A 17,944-nucleotide genomic window follows, 5' to 3' on the forward strand; every position below is an offset into this window, starting at 1 on the left:
AAAGCTGGAACACATATCCCCATATTAAACCACGTCCTAATCAGAGAGTTGCTATGATTGACAATCTAGGCCATGACATTGCCACATCACATATACACTACATCCACTTTAATTATAATTTCTTTCTGACGGGCCTTCCGCCGATTCTCGGAATAGATTTGCCAGACACTCTTCTATACAGATCTGATATTTCATTCAACTGGTTCATTCAACATTCCCTTCGGCTTCAGGAAGCTCATGGAATTCTGATAAATACATGCCAAGAAATGGAACGAGCACAAATAAAATCTCTCAAGGAAGGAAGGTTCTGAGCGCTGTTGAAATGACCCCTTGTATTTATCCCGTTGGGCTGCTAATAGCTTTGTCTCTTTCAGAATCTGAAGAGAAGTTTGAGAAGGAGGGCTGCCTCAAATGGCTGGACCGCTAGCCCGCCTCGACAGTTCTGTTTGTTTCTTTTGGGAGCCACGGCACGCTGTCGGAGAATCAGATTCAGGAACTAGCTTTGGGGCTAGAAGCAAGTGTGCAGCAGTTCCTTTGGATGTTGCGTAAGGAGCCTCCTCCTCCAACTGAATCCACAATGACTACCGAAGCAGATATGAGGGAGGTTCTACCTGAGGGTTTCGAGACTCGAATCTAGGACCGTGGATTTGTGGTGGATTCATGGGCGCCTCAGATTGCTGTCCTCTCTCATCCATCCACAGACGGTTTCATTTTTCATTGCGGTTGGAATTCAACGATCGAAAGCATCTTACATGGAGTGTTGATGATCGCTTGGCCTCTCTTTGCTGAACAGAGAATGAATGCCTTCCTTCTAGTGAAGGAGATGAAGGTGGGCATTGAAGCGTAGAAGGGCGCAGATGCATTGGTGAAGAGAGAGGAAGTGGAAAGAGCGGCGAGGGAATTAATGGAAGGAGAGGGGGAATGGAAATGAATAAGGGGATGGCAAAATTGAGGGGAAGGCCCATCATTGAGTGACAACTGTCTTAAGGATGGAAAACATCACGAAAATGGTTTCTAAAAAGCGCAATATTCTCAACTGCCTACGACATTCCAATAATCTGAACCGCCTACAACATTTTTCATCGACGATATAATGGCTAGAGTTTATTCCATCATCTAATAATCGATCTAAAGGGCCATAACGAGACAGCACGACATGGAGGGGAGTTCCTTTCAGAGGGAACGCCTTACGGCGTAAATATTTTCGAACTCCTGAAAGGGTATACCTATCCACTCTTAAAACTATTTTGCAGATGGTGCAAGGCTTTATGAACCACAACCCCATGCCAGAATTCAGAGAGTTCACTCAAGCAGTTGCATAAGCATTCGTGACATAATCCTAGATTTACTTCTCTGAGCCCATTAGACTTGAATGCTATTCTTCGACACAAAAAATTGCAGACTTCTTCATGCATGGCAAATATCAGTACTAAATGGTGTTCAGCATCCTTGTAATTATGATAAATTTCAGGTGATTGAATTACGATATAACTTTCAGGCAATTTAATTTGATTTGCAGATTCCAAAACATTTTAGTAATCAAATTTCCTTAATATTCTGCAATCTTGAATTTCATTACGTGTGCTCTTAACAACACTCAGCAGACTTTGCTAGTTTCGATCAGAAGATTGCACCCTCACATTTCTTTGAAGGATCTAGATGAAATGGCATGTTTATTATTATTACTGGCAATGCAGTATCTATGGCGATCTGGCCTCTTCTATGAATTCTACTCGTTTACTGGCATTCCATTTTAGTTTCTCTTTGAACCATCTCAGCTCTATGGTTGTTTCCCATCGATAAAGAAAATCCATGGCTTAAGGAGATTCTCATGACAGAGAAAAGAAATGAAAGCGCGAAGTCATACTTGACATACAGAAAATTAAGAAACCATGAAAGAAAAGAATTAAAGGAATCAGAACCATTATATAAATTGCCATTGTTCCATTACAGTTCAAGCAAAATGTGGCTTCTTGATAGAGGAACATAACATGCTGCATTCATAGACATTTAATTGCTTGCTTCCTGGACATGATTTCTCATGGATACTACTGTACTCAAATTGAAAAGGCAAAATACATCACAAATACACAGACATCAACTAAAATAAAAGAATATTTAGCTCCTTATTGACCTACTACTACTCATGATGATCACCAGTGCTGCTGTTTCTGTAAAACCCCATCTGATCCTCTGAGATCATCAAGAGGGACCGAAGAATCTCGCTGCTGTCGCTGGAAGCCCACTCCATCGGATCCACAGAGCTTATGAGCATCCGAAGAATCTCATGCACGACTATCCATCTGTTGCTGAAAACATCCGCAATCTTTATACCCACATAATTGCCAGAGAAGGGTTTGCTGTCGCTCACAACCAGCGATTGCCCGTGGAGGAGAGTCTTCAGTCTTGTGCCCACCGGAAGCTGCACCAGATCTGCCAAAGGCAGCCTCATGTTGGGAACCACATGGTACCTCACATTGTTCGAAAATTCTTGGCCTTCGCTTGAGAAAATGGAATCGTCGCTGAGAGTAAAGATGGTGAGGTTTTGTAGGTGCAGAAGCTCAGGGGACTTGATGCGCATGGCCAAGGCGAGGATGCTGTAACCGCGATCTCTAAGACTGAGCGCTGCATCTTGCAGCATGAAGGGCGTTATGACATTCAGGGGATGATCAGGACCAGGACTAGCTGATGATGATGGTGATGGTGACATCATTGCAGGAACAGGGGCTCCCGCAGTTGTGTCATAATTACTGTGATCAAGATCAAGATCAAGAAGCAGCTTGTCGATGCCATGGATCGCTAACAGCCCATCATTGAGAATGTCAGGATGCGAGACAAGAACTCCATTAATGTACACTGGATGATACTCGGCCGGCATCTGAGTGGAGGGAGAGATGGAATCTTGGCGGCCACCTCCGTGAGAATTACCTGTGACGACGAGGCTGCAGTGGGCGGCAATGGCTTCCAGGTTTGTTCCGTTGGGCAACTTTTGCAGATCGGTGTAGGTGAAGAGGCCCTTGGCGATGTGGTGGGAGAAGGCCCATCATTGAGTGACAACTGTCTTAAGGATGGAAGATGATCTAATGGCTGGAGTTTATTCCATCGTCTAGCAATCGATCTAAGGGCCCATAACCAGACAGCGCGGAATGGAGGGGAGTTCCTCTCAGAGGGAACGCCTTACGACGTAACAAGATTCTCGGTTGGAATTCTTTGTGGCCAAAAGAATATTGAGTTACGAAGTCATTGAGAGCTACAGATGGCAATACGTTGTAGAGACATATAATAGCCTTTGATCCCTGTGATCTCGTTCTCTTTCGCTCCCAATAGGACAATTGATGCATCATATTAGTGCACATATCACGCTTCTCTATAAGAAACTTGACTCCTCCAAAAACAGATAACAATATCAATAACACACAAAGCATGAATGGTATTTCAGTTAAAGCGTTTGGAGAATACATCGTTTGGAGTGTAAGGCGTTTGGATTGGGAGGAGGTCCACGGAGCTAAGGAGTGGCAACTATGTATGTATTGGAGAGGTGATGTGGGTGCCGCAACATATGAAGACTGTCAAAAGAACAGAAAATAATGCACAGTTTCGTTGCGCAAGTGGGGAGAGCAGCGTAGTAACTTGGTATGGGCAGCGTGCTAGTCGAAGGAGAATCCTACACAAAAGATAGCATTCAACACATAGAGAATTGCATAAAACTCAGGTGACAGGAAGAGTGCAAGTGACAGGCGTCGGAGGAGCCCATGCTGGTGCCTGAAAGCCTGAAGCGTAAACAAAGAACAGAGGAGTTACTATGACAGAACTGGCAAAGAATGCAGCTAGAATTTATCTGATGGCACATTCATTACATTTGGGACTAATAGTAGAATTGTCATGCACAGAGACGCCACAAAACCAGTGGCTCAAATTTGATTAGGGTAGGAAATCCCCTGCACTTTTCATACCATGTTAAACATAACCATGGGGAGGACCAAATATGAAGGATAAGCATTGAATGCATTATTATTCACAATAATACACATTTATAATACATAGGAGTGACCCTTGGTTTCACATTCCAAGTGGTCTCTTGGACTCCATTACACCGTTCAGCGCCCACACCTTAACCCTTGGCAGATTAGGTGTCCAACATATTTAAATTCTAGATCCAACGAGCACCACCCTGCAGACTTTGGACAGACCCAGAGTGAGATAAACTGGAAATCATAAAATAATGTGTTTCTTGTAAATATTTTGGAGGGAAAGAAAGCAAGCTACTTTTTTAGTCGCATTTTCAATTTATTTCTTTGAAGGTCTATTCAAATTTTAAGTGTACGTACTCATCTGATGTGGAATGAAATTTCAGATCCAACCAATACGCAAAATTCACTTAATGGTTTCTCACGTTTACAATTCCTCGACTCCTTTAGAATGTAGCTTTCTCTTTCATAAATATAAAAGTTACAAAGTTTTCCATTGGAAAAATAAAAGAATTTCATTATGAATATTCAGCGCAATGTCGTCCAAATTTTTTAGACCAAACATCAGAATGGAATGCAAACTAAAGAGGGAAAACCAACATAAAAAAAAAAAAATCCCCTTGCTATCAGACTAAATAATATAAATATGAAACAAAGAATCAGAAGTAAGAATAAATAAAGCTGCTATGGTTTCTGTAGGTCAAAATAAACAGATAGAGCTAGAGATTTGGAAAAAAAGAACAGCAGCATATCTTCAACAAAGAATAAACAGAGAAAATAAGTGGAGAGGTCTGTCCTGTTGAACATATAACATCATAGAATTTTGTTTTGATCTGGCTAAAGTGGTTCAGAGGAGTAATTGTTATCATCTCCACCTGGCTTCAAACCACACATGTGACATGTTCACTCTTCATGAGCTAATTGTTGATTGAGGCTTTCCATAAGCAATGAAAGTGTATCTCACTCTTGCTTACAGGCCAGAGGGTGGGGTGAGTCTTGAGAAAAGTTACATAAAAATGAAAAATAATATCATAAAATTATCCAAGACAAGCAAACAATTAAAAAATAAGCATCTGAATATTATCATTATCTATAAAAATAAGATGAATCTTGCCAAATGAATTACTTGTGAAACAATATGGTCTCAACCAAATATAAAGAGGGCAATAAATGGGTATACATGGGTAATCTGGCATTCTTAAAAGTCAGTCATACAAATATCTGTTGCTTATAATACCTTCTGTTCATAAGGCTCGTATATGGGAATTGTACTGCACGAATTAGATAGATGAACCACACAGGAAGCATCAAATGAAAACTTTTACATCTAAAATTAAACTCCAGAACTGATTCTAAAAATAGGTTAGGAATGTAGTGCGATTGGATGATGTCTGGAAAGGCATTTGGTAGAACTATGACAAACCTGGTTAGTTAAAAAGAGGATATCTCCACCTGATAGGGTAAATGTATGTTTTCTCTTTTGTTACCTTACAGATCTTCATATCTTCCTACCCTTTAGCATATCCGACACACTATGGAATGTCCTCTCCCGCAACATTTACAAGAGGCTAATACAATAGAATCAGTTCAGCGGATTCAAAATGATCCTCTGTTTTGATCTCGAATAGTACTTGGACTCATTCATTTGCAACTTTCTTGATTATTGAAATATGTCTGCATCGAGAGCCTACTGATAGAAACCGAAAAGATGTAGCGTGGGGTACCAAGACATGTTGAGAAGGAAAAAATCGATATGATAGGGGTAAGGAAGAGGAGATTGGACAACAGGCAATACTCACCTGCTCTCTGACTTCATCTGAAATCTCTAATAAATCATATGGCATGCCATCTAGAATACGATCTAGTTCTTCGGTCAGAGCATGGAATCTACCCGAAATTGCTTCACCGTCCAAAGCCTGGATCACGCCATTAAAGTTGAAACCCCAAATTAATCCTCCGCCGTGATTAAAAACCATGAAAACAAACCTCTATGTAATGTGTAGCTGAAAGATAAAGAAATGTGCTCAAACACAATTTTATCTATGAAAACAGGTGAAGCATTGTGTATTCCAAATGATTTTCTGAACGACCAAGAAACATATTGCCCAGAAAGAGTTGATGCAAAGGAGAGGCATAGAGAAGAGAATGAATGAAGTGATCATTACCACGTACAGTTTGTTGCCATCATGGCAGAGTTGAAGCAGTCTTTTCGCAGAATGGAATGTTTTTCGTAGCGAAGAAAAGCACTCCGCTGCCACCCAAGGAAGGGGTCCCTGAAATTCTCGAAGTTCTTCAAACAATGGAAGTAACAGTTGAATCCTCCTATCGAGGTCGAAACAGTCTTTCTTCTGGCTTTTTCTGTAGTCCCTGTTCATGGTACCTCACATTGTTCGAAAATTCTTGGCCTTCGCTTGAGAAAACGGAATCGTCGCTGAGAGTAAAGATGGCGAGGTTTTGCAGGCGCAGAAGCTCAGGGGATTTGATGCGCATGGCCAACGCGAGGATGCTGTAACCACGATCTCTAAGACTGAGCGCTGCATCTTGCAGCATGAAGGGCGTTTTGACATTCAGGGGATGATCAGGACCAGGACTAGCTGATGATGATGGTGATGGTGACATCATTGCAGGAACAGGGGCTCCCGCAGTTGTGTCATAATTACTGTGATCAAGATCAAGATCAAGAAGCAGCTTGTCGATGCCATGGATCGCTAACAGCCCGTCATTGAGAATGTCAGGATGCGAGACAAGAACTCCATTAATGTACAGTGGATGATACTCGGCCGACATCTGAGTGGAGGGAGAGATGGAATCTTGGCGGCCACCTCCGTGAGAATTACCTTTGACGACGATAGCTTCCAGGTTTGTTCCGTTGGGCGGCTTTTGCAGATCGGCGTAGGTGAAGAGGCCCTTGGCGATGTGGTGGGAGAAGGCCCATCATTGAGTGACAACTGTCTTAAGGATGGAAGACGATCTAATGGCTGGAGTTTATTCCATCGTCTAACAATCGATCTAAGGGCCCATAACCAGACAGCGCGGCATGGAGGGGAGTTCCTCTCAGAGGGAACGCCTTACGGCGTAATTAGACCAGCTTCATCTCTTAAAATAATAATTTTCAATAAATTTCGTTTAATATTGAGAAATTTTGAAAAAATATATATTAAATTAAATCTATATAATTATTAATTTAATTTATAATTTTATATTAAACTTAATAATTTTATGTTTAATAAAAATAAAAATAATGATGATGATAAGGATTAATGCTTGCTTATCTTATTTTGAAAAAGTAAGTCATTAATTTAAACTTTTTAATATTTTATTTTTATAATGAAAGGGGAATGAGAAAAAGGCTTTAAGATTATTGTAGTTTTGTTAACTCATCTATACAAGAAGGTTGGTAGTGTGACAAATATTTTGAAACAAGCACATATGTGATTAAAAGCCCAACAATCCAAGAGAAAATGTTTTTGATCTTCAACTTTTTTAGTATGGAAAAAAGGATAGATTCATTCATCCCAAATAGTTTTCGGAATAAACAAATACCCTATTTCACTTAGAAGTTCATCCAAATTAATTTTTATATTTATTATCTAATATTATATATTTAATTTTATGTATTTTGTACTATATATCTCTCTTAAATCAATTTTACTATCATGATGCTCAACACTTGACTTTTCAATTAAAATTAAAATATCAAATCAATTTAAATGGTTTTAAAATATATTATACTCAATTCAATATTCAAGTTTTTCACCCTTGAGTCAACCATCCGGATTACACATTAAAATTAAAATATCAAATCAATTTAAATGGTTTTAAAATATATTATACTCAATTCAATATTCAAGTTTTTCACCCTTAAGTCAACCATCCCGATTACACTGGTTATCTCTGCAAAAGGAATATTACAAAATATGGCAAAGCGGACTTTTCTAACTGCAGTTAATTAATAGCAAGAATACGGCACAGCTCATCTCTGAGTTTTCTATTTTCAAACAAATGGGAGAAACGGATCCCCTTTTTCACGTTCCCAAATCAAACAATATGGATTTTTGGCCTCTCTCTCCCCCTCTGGATTGTCGTAAGTGCTTAATATATATTGAAAGGCCCCAATTGCGTATTCGATCTCGTAAGTCGGATTTGGCCATAACTGGGAAGAGATTGATAATTGATAATGGAGGCCAGAAAGGTTTATAAGGTGATACTTTGCATGCTAGTCTTCACGCTCATTCTCAATCATGCTGCTGTTGCGGGGCGATTTAGCTCCCTGCATGTGGATGAGCAGCAGGTGAATGGCCCTTCATATTCTAGATGGAATCACAGGAAACCCAGGGGACCAGTGCCCCCTGCCGGCCCTTCACTTTGTCACAATGACGATGACGATGCTGGGTGTCCTTTAGCTCCATCACCACCACCATCAGGGGGGCGGTGTTTTGGTAGAAATTTAAAATACAGTCGTCTTGGTGTTTGAACTATTTATTTGGTATTTCCTACACATACTTATACATATATGATGATTTTTTTGGTCTTTTTCAGTTTTATTTTTATTAAATAAAAATTTATAAGGCTAAGTCCAGGAGATTTCAGTTTAAATCTTATTGAGTATACTGATTTGCTGTGCTGGTTGTTGATAGAGAAGCAGGTTTTCCTATGTTGCACGGGAACCGTTCCTGAGAGCTGGGAAACCCGTTCCGGTGGTTCCCACGTTCCTTGGAACTTTGGAGCTGCAGAGGAACGTTCCGTTTTCTGTGGGAACGGTAAAAGAAACTTTGGACGGTTTCCGGAACTGCTCAGACTTAAATTTGCAAAGCTCCAGCGTTCCCATGTGGACCCATGTGGAAATTCGAATTGGCAGCGGTCTTTTAGCTATGACAGCGAGTTTCAAACCAAACATTCCAGTATGATTTCGATGGAAACTGCCAGCCTGATATGAAAATTGGCTACTTTGAATTCACTAATTTAATAATTTTCACTTTGAATTCACCCACGAAATTGCAGAATTTAGTAATTAAATTCACCCATAAAATTTTATAGTGGATTACCAACAATATGGTAAGTCAAAAATACTGTAAATCCCAAAGAAAAGGACCTGGGTAGAGAAAGACGCACTTGCTGTTACACACTGTATGATCAGAGAGGGAAATACGCACTTGTTATTAATAGACGATGCACTATTCGTCTTTCCACGAGTTTCTGTGGATATGAATGGGTGGGAATGTTTTTGGCGCCAAAAAAAACCCTTCAGTGTTTCCATAAATGCTGGTTGCTATACTTCTTTTCACTGAGAGCTTTAGTTGTTGTTTGGCGTTGAGAGCAGAGAGCTAAGTGTGTTGAGAGCGGAGCGCTGAGTGTGTTGAGAGAGGTAAGTGTGTTGATAAGTTCACGAAAAAAACAAATCAAGCATATTTTATTTTTATTTTTGTTTCTGTATATATTCAAGTTGTTTAGGAATGCAGCGTTTAAAAATTTAGGCGGAGAGCTCATGGCTTAAACATTTACATGTACGATCCAACATTTTACTCAAACATGTTCATGGATACAACTATCTAACGCAATGATTAATTCAAAAGAAAATAATAAGATATGGCTTCAAACTTAAAATTGGTATCTACACTATATTAGTAAAAAAGTGTCTTTAAATTTGTTACGGATCACTAAATTTTTTAAAGAAATATCTGCAAATTCTTTTTCTTACCTCTGTAACTTATATTAATATAATTTTAGTAAAGGTTCACTCTATTGGTAAATATTATATTTTTTTGGTAAAATAGGAGACATATGTCGTAACATATGTCAACATATATATCTTTTTGCTATGGCAGTTGTTTTTTTGATTATATTTTTTTGATTATATATATTATTTTTTTATTATATAATATTGCCGCTCCCAATTAGCCGTTTCCTGGAAAATTTGGGGAAACCTCTAGCCGTTCCAGACACCCGTACCCAAGTTCCCAACGTTCCCAAGTTCCAGAAACTCGTGCAACATAGAGGTTTTCCATTTTTTTGACTGTACAAGAGTCCAGCTTTGCTAAAACCATAAAATCTTAATATATCCACGTACAGGTAGGTAGATGTACTCTTAGTATTAGTGTTATAGTGACAGCTACAAATTAAAATTAGCAATTACCTATTCTCTTGTAATTAAAAAAAAAAATTCCCATACTAGTGGATGTTTAGGGTGCGCATCATATGTTTTCTCAAATTATGTATTTTCAGTGGTGTTTTCTCAAATTATGTATTTTCAGTGGATGTTTATATATTTATAATATGTTGTTCAGATTGTTCGTTAAAAGATGAGATCGTTTGTCTGGCAATCGGCTTTTGTAAATAGAGCGAATCAATTTAATTTGATGTTAATTTTACGCCTACAAATAATTTTTGTAGGATAACATATTTTTATTTGTTTATTTCATTAACCATAACGAAACAATATCCTTGTTTCTACAAACTATATCAGAAATTAATTACACCATATGAAAAATGATCGATGCCATATGTTTAATTAAGATCAACTCTATGAAAAATAAGTTATATTTTTATTCTATTACCGAGTTCAAAATTATTTTTCAACCTTTCACAATGTCTTATTCTTTTATAATGCCTGAAATCGAATGGCCAATCTACTTTCCTGGCGAGATAAAGATTTCATCATGTGATTTTAATATGAAGAGCTAGCGAATCTAGCATCGCTTCAACCCTTCACTGCACAGTTGCTCCCGGCGGCTAGGGCTCCATGACCAACATCTGGTTTAATATTGCGTCAACCCAACCTCTACAAGAAGCGTCCCTAATTGCAGCTATTATAGCGGCAAAAATATATTAATCAAATTAAATCATAGGGTGAAATTGTGAAGTTGAATTTAATCTAGGGTTGACTCAATAAATGAGGAAAATACAATTAAAGAAACAATGAGCCCAGACATTTTTTATATTAAATCTGTGAAGCTAAAATTCACTTATTTTTCGATGAATGAAAGCAGAAACAAATCAAAATTATGTAACGCTAAATCGAAACAAATTTGATAAATATTCTTTTAATAAATTATAATTCTAATTATTTTTCATAAATTATTTTTTAATAAATTAAATAAAGAGTGCATCACTAAAAAAAAGCTATTTACAAATATAAGACAAAAATAGTTTAATATTGATAATCTTGACAATTAGTGATTTAAAAATTTTAAATTCTTGATTCCAAGATAAATTCTTTTCCGCTTAATAAAATAATTGTTTATGGATTTTTTTTCATGTATATAGAAATTGTAATATATTAGTAATTATACCAGATGTTGCAAAGGAAACCTCGTAACGGAGTAGTTAGGAAAGAGAATTTAATTGCTACTCTTCCATGATGTCTTCCATGATGACAGTGAAAGTGTCACAAGATGTTTCCAAAGGGCTGTAAGACAGTAGCTAGGAAAGAGTAGCATTAAATTGGTACTCTTCCACCGAGATGTTGCCCAAGGGTGTAAGTAGAATTTTGGATCTTAGTTAAAGAGGGAGGTCTCAGGAATTGCATCGTTGACATGACAAGAGTATCCACAATATAAGGTTCTCACTTTTTAGTTATTTAGTGTAGTTTCCAAAGAATGGATTGTAGAGATAGCTAATATATCTATCCTTAGCAATTATTGATGAGAAGACCCTAATTTGGTCTTTTGGTTAGAAATCCATATGTATTTTCACTTGAAACTCTTGTGTTTGAAGTTTTTTCCTACTTGAATTGTTGGAATTTATCCATACCCTATATATATATATATATATATATATATATATATATATATATATATATATGCCAACTTTATTTGGATTCAACATTTCTTGCAATTGATATAGCTTTGTTGGGTTTCATTCAGATCCATTTACATTGTTCCCCCAATTGAAACTCTAGAAAACATTTGTATCACTATGTTGTGGATCAGATCATTGTGACCCACCTCTAATGATTTTGGATAAATTATAAGAAGAAGTCGAAGCCAAAATATGAATCTTTTGAAGAAGGATGTTGAAAATATCAAATTTCCATAATCTACCATAAGTATAGTAAATTTGAATATGAAGATGGAACCATTTAGTTATTGAATCTTAGAAAGGTCTATGAACCTAGACTATGATACCAAATCCTTTCCAATTGATGATATCAACAACCAATGAACAAGTCACTAAAGTTTCTTTGGAAATTCAAATGCATTTCCAAATAAAAATCTTCATGAGTTCATTTTTAACTAATAATGTTTTAACATAGAACATCCTTCAAAAAAGATACTAATTGGTTAGCTCATGCTCCTTGGTTCTAATTTTCCTTTCAAGTCACTCCATGTAAAAATAAAGTTTCCTTCAAAATTGTTGAAAGAATTTAAAGAGAAACACTTCTTTGAAATTTTTCATGAGATTTGTAAAGATGGTCTCTAATACTTTCTCAACCTCTCACTTTTTTCAAAGCTCTAACAACCCTCGTAAAAATTTCATGTAAAAATATATAAATACCATGGGTGATGGGACACCTATTCCAAGATGAATGGTGGGCACAACATCCTAGTGGGTGTTCATTTGGTTGTTTATGGTTAATGAAATTGGAAAAGGTAATAGATAAGGCATTAAAGAGGCAAAAAGGTATTTTGGCACATTTATTTAAAGCGCGAAAAGGCATCGAAATGAGTAGCTACATCATATTTGCTTGCATGTACTGAGTTGAATGTATGATTTCTTTACAATTTTGGCATGCATGGCACATGCATGTAGTTTCTTGGTTGTGATATGTCATTGGCATGAAAGATTGTGTGGATCGATAGTGGATTTCCTAGCCTTTCTATTTCCTTGATAGCCATGCTGAATGTGGATTTAATTTCATTATTTTGTTTTTGTTAGTTCTCATGTTTCCTTAGATTGGGTTGAGTTATTAGTTGAACAAATTCTATGGAAGAGATGTGACATCTTGGGTTGAGTTACTTGTTGGGTGGTTAAAATCAATTGCAAGAATTGGCAACAACAACAAAACAAATCGGAAGATGGAGGAGCATGCTGGTAAAGTATTCAGGAGCAAGGCCATTGCGGGACATAGGTACCCAATAGTGTCCATTGATTGCCATGAGAATGATATGACCGGTATGATGTGTTGAGGTAGGGATATGCCTTGGTTTTTGTATCTTCCAACGCGAGGAAGCCTTGCCAAGGGATGGACTGCCTGGGATGGGGGTGCTAACAGAACTTGGAAGGTGAGTAATTGCACATAAGGGATTAACCAAAATTCACGATGGATTGTGTAGCAAAGAAGGGAAGGTTGGGGATGGATTTATTTTGGTCATTAGCATTGTCAGATGAAATCAGATGTGCATTAGGAGTGTGTTGTGGAACGATGAGCCAATAACTATTTTTTGAGAGGAAAAGTGGCACAGGATTATAGCGCTGGAAATTGGATGCAGATTTGACTTTGCAGTGGATTATCGACTTCCTGGATGGATGTGAATCCTAGTATTACTTTGAAGGTGGAGGTGTGAGCCTCTTGATTCCCTTGTTTAAAGCTATCAGCATTGTATCTTTTATTTGTTGGTTAAGTGATGGAAAGGAGATTTTGGCGGTTAAGAAAAATCACTTTTCCTTAACAAATTAATCGTGAGGCCTGTAGGTTATGGCCCACAAAGCTTATCGGAAGCATTGCTTAGGTTTCTACCTTTATAACCATGGACCACAACACATATCAGAGCCTTCCTCCACACTTCTGTAAGCTTAACATATTGGCATTCAAGCCTTAACACCGCGACCATACATATATCGAGATATACGGGAGTAAGAGATTTACAAAGAAAAGCCTTTGCCGAAACTCATAACTCAGAACTCAAATCCATTTCACCCATGCCTATAAATATCGTCAGGTCTGGGTCCTTCAATACTTCTAACAATGCTCCGATATTTGAAACCTCTGATCTCCGATCAGCGATTGCTCCGATCGTCGATCGGCATATCACCATATCGCTTAATCGGCTGTCAACACTACCATTGACTGTCAACCCTAACTCCTCTGGCTGTGATATAACAATGAAATTGTGATCGTTGATCTGATTCATGATTTGACGGTTGAGATTTACTCACGGGATCGCATTTCGGTAACCCTCCAGGACAAGCTCTATCCACTTCAAAGCACCGACCCGATATTATTACAATGGTTTCACCGATGTGATATGAGCTCTTTGTTCATTCATTCCTCTTGGACTTGATCTCGCTGGTTTGATGGAATCTGTGCTTTAAATCCAGTTCCTCTGCCATATATGAATTCACATGTGACTTGCATATATATAACAATATTCCATTGGATCGCCATCAATCCTATTGTGGTAGATTGTCAATAAAAACAGTTCACAATTGGTATTAAGCCCTTGGAACATATATATGATACAGGGTTGAAAATAGACACACTACACAGACATGTGGACATCCACAAAACACGCACTTTTATATTATAAATATATAGACAATTACAAGCTAAGGCATTTCAGCCTTTGAATAGAATCTCCTCTAGCTACATTTTTAATCACACTATTCTCACGCTTTCTATTTATATTACTCTGTCTCTCCTCTCTACTTTGAACACATAGGTTTAACACACATATATAAGGAACATTGGATTGGATCACTAAAAGGATCCGATCAGATCTCTCCATGATTTCCTCCAATAAAAGCCCTAAAGCTCTCACACGCATACATATGTGGTAGCATTCCATTTTATAAGGTCTTCGAGACTTTATCGATCCATCTTTAAATCTGTTTTAAATATGTTTTAAAACAGATTTTCCCTGTTTTGATCCCCTATTCCACGTGCTCGTCTTCACTCCACTTTGGATTCCTCCCTTTGACTAATGGTGTTGGATGTTCCTACATCAGACTCCCAAGGCACAAATATTTATGACCTCCTGGTCATATGCTTCTCCTTGTACTTAGCAATTCTACCCACTGATACTTCACTTCTTCAGTGGAACTGCCTTCATGGTATTCTCTGAGCTCTAACCAAACCTCTGCAGTAACAGTCTCCCTTTGTTACACAATAACTCATCAAGCCCTCCTCAATCAGTCTTTTAGCATCCTTCAAGTTCTCTCCTTTGGAATCATATGAGCACTCCATGCTCTAGGTTTGTTGGAATCTTCTCACCTTTGGCTGTTGCTCTCTACATGACAGTAAGACCACAAACTCTCCAGCTTTAAACAATTGTACCTCGTGCTCCTTCTCCTTTCTCTCTAGAATCCTTCTCCTCACAAAAAAACTTTCCTGCTCTGATACCAAATGATTGAAATGAGAATTTGGGGGTTAATCAAAATCCCTTTCCTTTACAAAATCATCTTGAGGCCTATGGGTTATTGCCCATAAATCCTATTGGAAGCATTACTTAGGCTTATGCCTTTAAAACCATGGAACATAACACATATAAGAGCCTTCCTCCACACTGTTGGAAGCTTAACATATCAGTGTTCAAGCCTTAACCCCGTAGCCATATAGATATCAGGATATACGAGAACAAGAGATTTACAAAGGAAAGCCTCTGCCAAAACTCATAACCTGAAATTGAAATCCATTTCACCCACGACTATAAATATCATCAGGTTTGGGTCCTTCAATAATACTAATAGTGCTCCGATCCTTGAAACCTCTAATCTCGAATCAGCAATCGCTCCGATCGTTGATCAGCGTATTGCCATATCGCTTAATCATACATCGATGTTCCCATTGACCGTCAATCCTAACTCCTTTGACTGCGATATAGCAATGCAATCACGACCATTGATCTGAGTCATGATTCAATGGTTGAGATTTACTCGTGCAACCGTATTTTGCTAACCCTCCAGGCCAGCTCTATCCACTTCAAAGAGCTGACCCGATATCATTACAATGGATTAACCGATGTGATATGAGATCTCAATTCATTCATTCCTCTTGGACTTGATCTCGTCTGTTTGATGGAATCTATGCTTTAAATCCAGTTCTTCTGCCATATATGAATTTAGACATGACATGCATATATATAACAATATTCTATTGGATTGCCATTGTACCTATTATGGTCGATGGTCGATCAAAACACTTCACAATTGGTCTTAAAACCTTGGCACATATACACGATACAGAGTTGAAAAGAGACACACTACACAGAGATGCGTACATCCACAGAACACACACTTTTATATTCTACATATATAGACCATTACAAAAGGCATTTCAACCTTAGAACAAAGTCTCCTCTGGCTACATTTTTAATCACTCTATTCTCATGCTTTCTATGTATATTACTCTGTCTCTCCTCTCTACTTTGAACACACAGGTTCAAAACATATATATAAGGAACATTGGATCAGGTCACTAAAAGGATCCGATCAGATCTATTCATGATTTCCTCCAATAAAAGCCCTAAAGCTCTCATACGCATGCATATGTGGTAGTATTCAATTTTATAAGGTATTCAAGACTTTATCCATCCATCTTTAAATCTGTTTTAAATCCATTTTAAAACATATTTTCCTTGTTTTGCTCCCCTGATCCATGAGCTCCTCTTCCCTTCGCTTTGGATTCCTCCCTTTGACTAAGGGTGCTGGATTCTCCTTCAACATTAAGCAAATGTTCATAGGTGTGTTATAAATCTCCAATATGTGGTATGGTTTTTAGCTGGTCATGTTGTCATGATGTTTTTTTTTTAACAGGTCATTCATTGTAAATACTACAACAAGCTATGTTATAAAGCTCCATGCACAGTATGTTTTGTTTTCAGCAGTCATGTTGGTTATAGATGTCATTAAACACTGAGGACGATCTTCGCCTAAGGGGGAGGATTCTATAACGACCCTAGTGAAAATTTCATGTAGAAATATATAAATACCACTCGTGATGGGATGCGTGTTCCAAGTTGAATGGTGTGCATGACATACTAGTCAGTGTTCATTTGGTTGTTTATGGTTAAGGAAATTGGCAAAGGTAATGACTAAGGCATTAAAGATGCAGAAAAGTATTTTGGCACATTTATGTATAAAAATAATGGAAATTAAGAGAAAACATTTGTGAAAAGTCACAGGTTGCATGTAAGAAGGAATACGAAGAAAAATAATGGAAATTAGGAGAAAAATGAGGTGATAGGTCACAGGTTTCATGTGAGGAGGAAAATGAAGGAAAATAATGGAAATTAAGAGAAAAAGGAGGTAAAAAGTGACAAGTTATGTGAGGCAGAAAATGAAGGAAAATAATGGAAAATGAAGAAAATAGAGGTCTCATTAATAAAAAGTTTTATGAGGATCAATCGACAAGCTTCCTCCTTTCAGTGTGAACCTTTTGTCAATTCAATTTTGGAGCTCTCACATTATTCTATCTCTATCGTACTCTTGGAGACTTAGAGTTTTCTTGGAGCACTCTTGGTGGGTGTGGCATGCTTTGATTCTTGGATCAAGAAGGCAAAGGAAGAGTAGGAAAGATCAAGACATCATCCACATCAGCAGCTAGATTAGATTTTCTTACAGGTACCGAGTTGCATGTATGATTTCTGCACTATTTTGACATGCATGGCACATGCATGTGGTTTCTTGTTTGTGATATGTCATTGGCACATAAGATTGCCTGGATTGATAATGGATTGCCTAGCCTTGCCATTTTCTGGATATGCATGGTGATTGCGGATTTCCTTTCATTGTTTTGTTTTGGTTGGTTCTCATGTTTCCTTAGATTGGGTTGGGTTATTAGTCCTGGAAGCCTTGGTTGAACAAATGATCTGGAAGCCCTATAATAGCTTCGATTGAGTTACTAGTCCTGGAAGCCCTGGTTGGACAAACCCTCTAGAAGCCCTTGGTGCATTTAGTTACTAGTCCTAGAATCCTTGGTTGGATAAACGCTTTGGAAGCCCTGCATAAGATGTGCGTTGAGTTACTAGTTTTGGATGCCTTGGTTGGACAAACACTCTAGAATCCCTCGAAGGCTTGGATGGAGACCAATCTAATGATGG

At 37.9% G+C, this 17,944-nt stretch overlaps 1 protein-coding gene across 1 annotated transcript; it reads right to left on the reverse strand.

The window, feature by feature from the left end:
* Window positions 1-2,140: 2,140 nt before the first annotated feature.
* Window positions 2,141-2,878, reverse strand: LOC149259708 (putative fasciclin-like arabinogalactan protein 20). Its single transcript, XM_089454982.1, has one exon. It carries the CDS (start codon window positions 2,876-2,878, stop codon window positions 2,141-2,143), a length of 738 nt encoding a protein of 245 aa, XP_089311108.1.
* Window positions 2,879-17,944: the final 15,066 nt, after the last annotated feature.

This window comes from Pinus tabuliformis, chromosome 6 (genome assembly GCF_031772625.1).
Source record: "Pinus tabuliformis cultivar Carrire ecotype Pingquan chromosome 6, CPIR1, whole genome shotgun sequence".
Classification (NCBI taxonomy): domain Eukaryota; kingdom Viridiplantae; phylum Streptophyta; class Pinopsida; order Pinales; family Pinaceae; genus Pinus; species Pinus tabuliformis.